The sequence below is a fragment of the Mesitornis unicolor genome, unplaced genomic scaffold (assembly GCF_000695765.1).
Source record: "Mesitornis unicolor isolate BGI_N332 unplaced genomic scaffold, ASM69576v1 scaffold40839, whole genome shotgun sequence".
Taxonomy (NCBI): Eukaryota; Metazoa; Chordata; class Aves; order Mesitornithiformes; family Mesitornithidae; genus Mesitornis; species Mesitornis unicolor.
Window position 1 is genome coordinate 48,290 of NW_010210047.1, and position 10,289 is coordinate 58,578.

The 10,289-nt window shown below is 36.4% G+C and overlaps 1 protein-coding gene across 1 annotated transcript in view; it reads left to right on the forward strand.

Moving 5' to 3' along the window:
• THADA (thyroid adenoma associated) overlaps positions 1 to 8,116 on the forward strand; it is a gene marked incomplete at its 3' end in the record, with an annotated part of 55,313 nt that extends 47,197 nt beyond the window's left edge. The window contains exons 26-27 of the mRNA XM_010193063.1: positions 6,517 to 6,606; positions 7,985 to 8,116. Coding sequence (XP_010191365.1) covers positions 6,517 to 6,606; positions 7,985 to 8,116 — 222 coding nt within the window. The remainder of the gene's footprint in view (positions 1 to 6,516; positions 6,607 to 7,984) is intronic.
• Positions 8,117 to 10,289: the final 2,173 nt, after the last annotated feature.

The following is a 10,289-nucleotide window of genomic DNA, read 5'->3' on the forward strand; positions in this document are numbered from 1 at the left end:
CATGTTCTTTTGGGGTCTTTTTAAGGTCGTGTTCCTTCTCTAACTTACCCATTTTATCTAACAGCTTACCCTAATTGCAGCATGCCAGATATTTTACTGTCACTCACAGAGATGACACTAGAGTTTAATCTGTTAAACCAAAGCTGTAGTTTCGCTGTGGAACTTGTGTAGATGTTTCTTCAGACTCCATTGCAGGCTGTCGTCTGCTTCCTGCTGTTTTCTGTGTCTCTCAGAAAGCCCATGGGTGTTTTAACTGTGAAGGAGTCATATGAGAACTGGATCTCTGCTCCAAGCTGGAGCTGCCCTGCTTTTTACTTTGAAGCAAATTTTGAGTTAAAAAATTTGCAGATTTCAAACATTTCTTTTGTTGAGGTAACATTCAGGAGACTTGTGTGACTAAAATGGTTTTATTTCCTTTGTCTAGAAATATTGTTACCATTCTTACCAACTTAGTTTCTAACAGTTTTGCACATTGCACTTCATTTCACTTTATCTTATTCCTTTATCTGTAACTGTTCTCTTTTTCAAGTTTATTTTTTCCCTAAATTTCTGTATATTCTTGAGACCAGAATAAAGGTCTGTAGTTTTCTGAATCATTCTCCCTAGCAGCGGTTTTGAATAATTATACGTAAAAATATTACGTATTTACTTCCCTAGTTCTTTAATATTTTGCTGTCTTGCTACATTCTAAAATGAAAGACAAAATACTGCCCTTTGTGTTGAATGTGTTGAATTCTTTGAGTTTTGCCTCCCATTCAGTTAGGATAATTTCTTTTGTCTGGACCTCTATTACTGTTAGTTGTCCTGTCATGAAGTGCAACTGTCATATTCTTTAGTGCTATTTAAGGGGCAAAAAATTAATTTAATTCTTAAAGCATATATGAATTAGTTTTGACCTTTACCATAACCTCAGTATTAAACAACAAGTCATACTTCTTTTTTTTTGTCTTTTTGTATAGTTGAAGAAAGTATTCTCCATTTATACTTCTGAAGTGTATCTTTGTTTATAGGGAAATAAACGTAATATATTTTGAGACAGGATCTAACTACTTAACAAGTGATAAGGGTCAGGGGAAGAGCATGAATGTAAAAATGGGCAATTTAAAACTAGTCTATTAAGTTAGCCTAGTTAAGCTGCACTGTGTATATTTTTCATAGCTTAAAGAAGGCAAAAGAAGCAAATACGTAAAAAGTAGATTATCTGTATAAATCTGTCATTTTAAATGACAGTTTTGCCAAATTCAGTCCTGGTTTTTAAGTGATTTCAGCAGCAACTGTCCTTGCAGTGCAAGGAGTAAATTGGTTTCTGTTTCTGCATTACTGCTCTTCAACAGGAAGGATCATCTGACATATTATGGTTAATGATTCCAATGTAAGGATTGGTGTAGTGAGAGGAGATTTGATAGGAGACAATTAAAAGACTTACATGGTTATGTGGAAACTACATTCTTGGTCTTGATCTCTCTACATGTGTCTCTCTATATTGGTTTTTTTTTCCACTTTCCAGTTCTGTTTCTCATTTTTAAAAATGTTCTTATTTTTCCCCTGTCCCAGATCTGACTGTGCATTCGTCAGCTGACCTGAGATGTTAGCAATATATATGTTCAAAAAGAGCACCAGAGACCCTTGCTGCCCTCAGAGGATTTGTTGTCTCTAAATCTTACCTATGCTAAACTCAAATGCGAGCATATTTACTGCAAATGTTCCTTAATATGTCAGTTACTAAAAGCAGCATGCAAGGTTATAAAACCTTCAGTTCTGAAAAATAAACGAAAGGACAGAAGCAGGTAATCTTTGACACGTCGCAGTAACATGATACCTATGCCCCAGTGTCACAGCACAATTTTAATCTCCTAGAGTATTCTCTTAAGTGTACAACACAGCTTAAAAAAGAACACTGCAACATCCATGATTTTATTCTTAGATGTATTTTTTAAAAGGCAGTTAAATAATTCATACACTTATGTATAAAGATGGAATATTTATTTAGAAAGACACTAGTTATATAAACATAGATACCCTTGAATTATGCAGCATCCAGTTGCTACTCAGACAAACATAATGTATAATGACTAGAGATGTCACGGTTTTTAGCAGCATTTATGAATTTGGTCCTAGAAGTTTGATGATACAAGCAAAGCAGATGAAATGAAACCTGTAAGTACGTGATCTTTAGTTTACTGAGGTTTTACCCTGAAAAGTGATAAAGCCAAACAGCCAGTTCTAAATAAATGGAAGAATTACTGGTGATCAAAAGTATAGCAAGGGCTTCTGTTTTAGGTTATTTTGGAGAAAAGTAAAACCGTTTTTTGCATTTTTCTTGAAGAAGCAATATCAACACTGTAAATTATATTCTTGTTCATGCTTAATTTATTTTCCTTAAAGTTTTATAGAGTCAGTTTGCTTTCAGTTATGTACTTTTATTTATTATTTTTTTTTTTACTGCTACAACTAGTTGTTGACTTTTGGTAACTTAGTTGTGATTTGCTGTTGTCTTCCAAATGCTTACTGCCCATAATTCAGTTCTGTCCTTCGTTGCATCACGTGCCTTCAGAGTAACTTCTTGCCAATTTATATGAACTCTACATTCTATGAAATATCTTTCTTGCTGTCATCACAACCTTCTTTTCCTCTTAAATATGCTCTGAAGCAGACAAAAGTGAGAAAAGTGTTTGTTTGACTGAAGAGAATGCAGAGAATAGTTAGGCATGGTGGGTGTAGCTTGTTTCTGTATGTCATGGTACAGTAGATACCTCAGTTTGACTGGTTTTTGTTAATGGAACACCTCTTCAGGTGGAAAACCTTAGTGAAAACGGGAAAGAAACTCATATATATCTCCCTTTCTACAGAAATGCTCTTCATCAGTCTTTCTTCTGAAAAGTACTGAACATGACTGCCATCTCTAGCCATCAAAATTAACATTGCCACAGCATTGATGTTGTTAAACTGTAGAGAGAGGCATGAATACTGCATCATCCCGTTTATGTACCCAGTATTCTGTGTGTATATGGTTTTACAAATAATTTTTACAAGCGAATTTAGGAGGTTACATGTGCTGCCATTAGTTTATCTCTTAACCTTTTGACAATTAAGCATCATTTTAATTACATACTAAATGACATTTTACATTGGGGAGAGGGATTTTATTGTAAGCATCATCAGCCCACTGATAACTTTTCTGTTTCATTACTGTACTTCCTATTTCAGTAAATGACCTTCCACTAGTCCATTATTTAGGTCTCAGTGATCCCATTTGAAATTCTGGATTGTGAAATCGTGCTACTTTGGGTTACTAACAGGAAAAAAGAAAATACGGTTATAGAGTCTGTGGTTGAACATACTGTCAAAGATGAGCTCTGAAGCAATATAAAAATAATTTCAGCTGCACATGGGGGAAAATTGTAGTGTCTTAAGTCTCTGCCTAGTTATTTCTCTTATAAACATTTTTAGGGTGAGTAGATGTAAAATCTTGTGATCTGGAAAATGTTTGTTTTAAGGATTTAATTAGGGTAGCTACGTTGCCAAAAATCTGTGTTTGAACTGTGTCAGTGACTAATGGAAAGATAGTTATCTGTATTTTTAATTTAAAACTAGCATTCCTTGTCAGATGTATTTTAGAAAAGGAGGAAAAAGTTTGTTCCATGAAAACTGTTAGCAGTGATTTTTGGATTGTTCTAGTCCACATTGAATTGATACATGCCTTTATAGGTACGTCAAGGACTTACCGTCTTTTAAAAGATGTGGATAGCTTATTAGTTCCGAAGCCTAACTCACATTTGTGTGTGTATGCGCATGCTTGAGTCTATTTGTATCATTAATGTGCATAAGCCAAATCTTAAAATGTTGGTATCTATTTTTCAAAGCAGTTTTCAATGAAGTTAATAGAAAATATGTGACTTAGTGTCACAAACATTTTTGAAAAGCAGAACTATTGCATGTCTTTGTTGTTCCAGTCTCAGTTACTGTACACAAATACTTGTGCGTGGTTAATAATGTGTACACATTTCCAGGAGCAACAGCATGGCCAGTAATCAGAAATGAAACAAATAAGTACGTCAGTGTCTTACTCTATCTAGCCATTTAGCTTTCTGCTCATTCTCCAGTTGCACATCTCCATATACCTCCACATCCCCAGGTAGTGGACTTACACTGAAATTGGTGCTCTGTATTTTTGAGAACTTTTCATTTTGGAGCACTTCTGCTAATGTGTAGTCTTGCATGTTTTGTCTCTGAGCTGTAGGCCTTATGAAATCATCCATCGACAACCAATCTGCTCAGACAGTTGTGTCCTTTTTTATTATTTTTTTTCCCCTATGAAAGTGCCTTTGGGTGTCTTTTGTACAGATACTGCTGATTAATGGTTTTGATTAGACTGCCTTCTCCCCTCATGTAACCTGCGGAGCAGTAGACCAAGTGAGAGGTTTTGTAAGTTGCCCACTTCAGTAGTCATCGTTTTCGTTCCCTGTCAAAAAGATTCATGAGCCCACACTAATTACAAAGAATTTTAAGGCTTTCTAAGAATATTCAGTCTCATTATTTAATATTGATTCAAACTTAGTTACTGAATTTTTAATTAAAAATTACATTAAAAATGGGCCTGTTCAAGGATAGTTTAGTAAGAGGTTACTTGCACATAGACCTCTCTCAAGCCTCTAAGCAGTGGCCATGTGTTCCATAGGAAACATAACCCCAATTCTGCTTTTGCTTGATGCATTCAGTGGCACAAGAGGTGGAGGTATCACAGCATTTTTTGATGGATTTTCGTTTTCAGATTTATTTTTAATGGAGTTTTTAATGTTTTACTTGTGAAAACTCAGTAAGATGGCCTGTTTGACTTGATACATTTACTGTGTAACAAGATCTTATGTTTTGTGCTGTCTCTGACTTATACATCTTCAGCTTGCTATATAATGTATGTGTGGAAAATTTAAGTTGTTCTGAAGAAGCTGTTAGATGAGCTGGGAAAGTGGAGTTTTGGAATCTCAGTATGGGATGTTAGCATTTGGTGTCAGGCAGACACTTTGAAGTTGTGTGTTAAGAAATTACATGTATGCTTTCTGTTTAAATAGCCAGTGTTTGTCAATATTCATGTTTCTATACTATTCTTATTAGTGCTTCAGTTTATATTCATTCACAGTTCAAATGCTTCCATCTAAATTATTTAACTGAAATATTTTTTGCAGTTATAACAACTATTGCAGCATCCTTGATCATGCTTTTAGTTACAGAAATTCACCGTACTGCTCTTACGTGCCTACAGAAAGCTTTCTGTACCTCTTTGTTTGAACGTTTGTTTCCATCAAGCTGTCTGGTTTTGCTGTGTTTATTCTGTGGCCTGTGGCTAAGGCATGTTATGTTAGCTGAGGGCTGGAAGAAGCTGTGCTGATGTTTGCCATGTGCTGATTTACTGTTGCGTGATTTTTTCTTTATATGCTTATTTTTACACACATTTGATCTTGCTGTCTCATCACATTATTTTTCTAGACCTTGATCTGTCTGCTAGTTGGAAGCTGTGCGTTGGGGTCATGCTAATGTGTACTTACTTATCTTGGTTGATCATGTGGCAAGAAAACTCTGCACTTGACTTTCTTCTAAATGGTTGGCCTTTATTTACTTATTTTTAAAGGAAGTCTGTTTTATCGGCACAGCATACATGCTGAATTAAAACTTCCCCACTCTAACTTTTAAGTGATTCTTGCTCATGAATGATGCTAAATGGTTTCCCAGAAACCATGACACCATCCTTTTTCAGGTCAGAGGGTTGTAAAACAAGGAAATACAGCAGATTTCTACTTTTAGCTTGGATTGATTGGCTTCTTGTAGCTTGAACTATGCTGCCTTAAATTCTGGCTAGTGATGAGTTCAGTAGATACCAGTGCTTTGCTGTTTGCTCTCTGAGTGTGGTTGCTACTTCTATACAAGCAAAACTGTGGCCTGGAAATGCCACCGCTGCCATGTGCTGGAAGCAGCACTGTGTGAAGAGGGCCAGTGGAAGGTCAGATGCTTCTGTCAGTGTGTGTTACACTTCTTCTGTGAGTTACTATTCTGAGGCGCTTTTCTGTGTTAGTAAAATACAAGCATCTATTAGTACTTGTATATTAAATGTGTTTTATTAACTTTTTAGTTCATGAGCCATACTAAAGCAAGTGTAGTCCTCTCTTGTTTACCCACAATGCTGTTAAAATGGTGCCAGAATTTAAGCTGCCGTATCTTTTCTTTTTAGTGTGATTAAGGAGCTAAGATCAGTTTTTCCTGAAAAGGCCTGACCAGTTCAGCTGACAAAGTGTTAGTGTGCACACATACAGACAGACAGAGTTACTTAACTTGTATAAACTGTGCTGTATCATCTTTTCTAATGAAAACATTTTGCCTTGTTTGAAAGGAGTTCATCGTGTGCGTGGTTCGTTTGGCTCTCTGACTTCACTGTAGCATGAGAAGTCTAATAAATAAACTGTTGTTTTGAGTGCAACTAATTACTGTAGAATGCCAATTGTAACTCTTCATTCCCTTCTGCAGAATGACAGGAAGAGAGTTTTTCTCTCGGTTTCCAAGTCTTTATCCTTTCCTTCTCAAGCAGTTGGAGCTTGTAACGAATACTTTGAACAGGTAAGACGATATCTCAGGATGCTTTGAAATATAAAGTGCAATGAAAATATTAAACTGAGTTGTCACATATACCCTAATGCTGTTCTTTTCATCAGTGCTTCTTGAAACGATGTAGTAGTTCTAGTGCTAAGGCTTTTTTCCTGTAACCTTTGCATACTGCAGTAAGTCTCTAGAGTACGAACTACTGTTGAGTAACTCGTAGTTGCTGTGTTCCTGGGATCAGATGTTAAAGAATATGTATTTATCAGGGAAAGACACAAACTGGGTGTTTGACTGTCTCATGTTTAGTGGTGAGACTTCCTGAAATGTTTAAGTGATACAGGGTCATAGGCCTCACATAACCCTAAATTAACACTTTTCAGCCTGTGACACACTGACTCTGGGGAACGTCCTTGATCTCTTTATAAGGATTCTACAAATGGTGGCTGAGAGCTCCAATTTGATCAATGCAGACGATACCGTTTGGGATGACGCTGATGCTGTTACCCCTGGGTTCATGAACTTTTAAAGTAAACCAGTGCTGACTTTGTTTTTTCTTAAAATACTATGGTATAAACTGTGGAAGTTCAGCAACTGATTTACTGGTGAGGTTCAGCTGTCTGTTTAATGGGTCTGAGGTGGATTCCTTGGAGCAGGAGTTTCACCAGTCATTGCATGTTTTCCAGTCTCTGCTCTAAGAAAAGAGGGTGTATATATTCCACACAGCAGTCTGCTCTTCCTGACATTTCAAAAGGTGACAGTGTCATCACTGGAAAATTTTCGGAAGTCTTTAAACTGAAAGATTGAAAACTGCTGCCTTAAATTTTGTCCTTGTATGCTTTTTTCAATGCAGATTAAGGCTTGTATCTTATTCATAATCGTTCAGTAAATCAAGAAGTGTTGAATTGGTTTGGATTTCTGATTGTTTTTAGAGTATGAGTAGTAGCCATTTGGTGTCAACGACAAGGACCGTTCCTTAGTAAAGCCTGCTATTTGCTAAATGCGCATTTCTTTCCAAACTGAAAGACTTTACTTTTAACCATCTTTTTGTAATCCAGCTTTCTCAGTTTCTCAGTTCCTAGAGAACCACTGTCTGTGCCATTTTTAAATGTTATTTAAATGCTAAAGCAGCTCGCCATTATTAGGAATAAAGGAGGCTTGGGATAATATAGGAAAGCAAAGGCAGCACATCCTTAAGTACGTTCATACAGGGGTCCCTGGTGGTGCTGTAGGAGAACTGAATGCCATGTTTGATCCCAGCAAGGTTTGCACTTCCTTGCAGTGATCAGCCTAGTGTGCCTCCTTGCACCAGAAGGGTATTGTGTGTGGAAGAGTCTCAAGACTAGCATGAAGGAGGATGCTTTTTTCACCAAATGCTTCTCACTGCTTTTTTATCTAGTGAAGCTGAAGACTTGAAAATCCATCCAAGCCTGTTCCTTCTGCTTTTAATCCTGGGAAGGCTGTATCCATCTCCAATGGATGGCACTTTCTCAGCACTCAGCATGGCACCGTTTGTCCCATTTATTATAAGGTAAGGTGATTTTTTGGCATTTTTTTATATGATGGGAGTTCTTTCTTGAGTCGTAGGATCATAGAATGTGTTGGGTTGGAAAGGATCTTTAAAGATCATCTAGTCCAACCCCCTGCAGTAAACAGGGACATCTTTAACTACATCAGGTTGTCCACTCTTGTAGTCACTCCATTGTAGAAAGCCACCAGGTTGGTCAGGCAGGACTTGCCCTTAGTAAAGCCTTGCTGACTGGCTTGAATAACCTCCATGTCCTCCATGTGCCTTATCAGAGGCACATCTGATCTTTGGAATTGTTAATAAAATGCCTTTTTAAGTTCTCTTCAGCTTTAATTCTTAAAGAAAAAATTAATATTCATTGCTTGGACTTTCCTATGTTATTAATGCTTGTTTTGGGGGATTAGAAAGAATTTCAGCTCATGCAAGCCCACATATAACGTTTTTATAAATCTTCATCTGCAAATGCTGTACAGCATGATTGTTGCCACAGACAGGGTAGATGAAAACTGATGAGCGTGACTGACTTCAGCAATGCAAGATTTGCTGTACAAACTTCTGATGGGTTTTTCAGTTCTGCAGAATGATTGTTTATAATACATAAAACTAATGACTAATACATAGATTTGTAGATGTGCATGCATATATATATTCACTCCATATCAATCCATCCATAAAAATATAGAGCTAAAGATATGGATGTGTCCCATATCTAATATATTTCTAAGATGACTTTTCAAGTTCTTATATAGTTTAACTTTCATTTATATGGTGTTTGCATCAAGATATTCAGCAGATACTTTTGCTATTCTGTACGCCTCTGGTGTGGGATGGAGAGCCTGAACAGGGCTGTGGTGGGTGAGGAGAAATGAGCATAATTGGTATTTGAGAGGAAGTCTTGCTATCTGTGTGAAAGCTTCAGAGCAATAGGGTGAGAAGGTTCTGTACTTAATCTTGCTCCATTAGTAGTGAAATAAGATAAAGTTGTTGTTATCCCAAGATCTTCCAGTTTGTATTTTAAACTACTGTTTATGTTAGAAATTAATAGTAGCTCTGTCTGCTTATTCTTCACAGCAGCTGTGATGTATCTTTTGCTTCTTACAATTTTTGGAAGTTTCAAGAATAAATAACATTTTTTAAAAGGAAAAAAACACTGTAGTAAGAGTTTTAAATGTACTTTATTTAACAATTTAAGGTGTTTGGTTTTCTGCTTTATTTGAATCTTACATACTTTCCGGGGACATGTTTAAAACTGTATTTTTTGATTAAATAATTGATTAGCTCTCTTCTTATGCCTCTGTTAAAACACCGGAGAATTCTTATTTGTTTATTATCTTTAATAATATGTTTCAGTATAGTTTCTGTTATCGGTAATAGATTAATTTTTGATAAGCTTGGTTACAGGCTCTGACTTCTGCCTTTATATTTATATTTTATATTTATATTTATATTTATACCACTACTTTTGGCAAGTTACATACACTAGCAAAATAGCTCTTCGCACTGAATTAGCTTTTTCTCATGAGGTTATTTAACTCCATTCAGAAGATGGGGGAAGAAAAACCCAATTAAAGCTTTAAAAGAAGAACCTGAAACATTTAAGAGTCCTGTATCATTGGACCTGACTTCCATTAACTGTGTTCCTGAAGAGGAGTGGTGCGGCAGATGTGCGGCAGGGTGATGTTTTCTGCATTGCTTTTTCATTGAATTTGGCAGTAAGCACTATGGATACAGTTATAAGACTAGAATAAAAATCCTATGTGTTTCAGACAGAAAATTGTTTCTGACTGTACGGACATGCATTTTCTGACAGGTTCCTTAGCAAAGCATTGGCACTTTTTATGATTGCCAGGGGACAGTGCCAAGGATTCTAGAGGGGGAAACTTACGTATTTATGATACAGCTCAGTGTGCTGTTACCGGCTGTATTTCTGTGTACAGCTCCTATGTCCTTGTTCTGTGAATACCATAATTGTTTTCAGGTCACTCTGACTGCATTAGGGGTGATTTACCTGAGTAAGATTAATATGTTGCTGTTTTCCTTTCTGTTTCTCTTCCTGTTTTCCATTCTGTGGAGCAGATGAACTAATATAAAATCCTGTGCATTTGGTTGTTCTTTTAAGGGTGATAAGATTGTTGTACAGTAACCACTTATCACAGAATCACAGAACGTTAGGGAT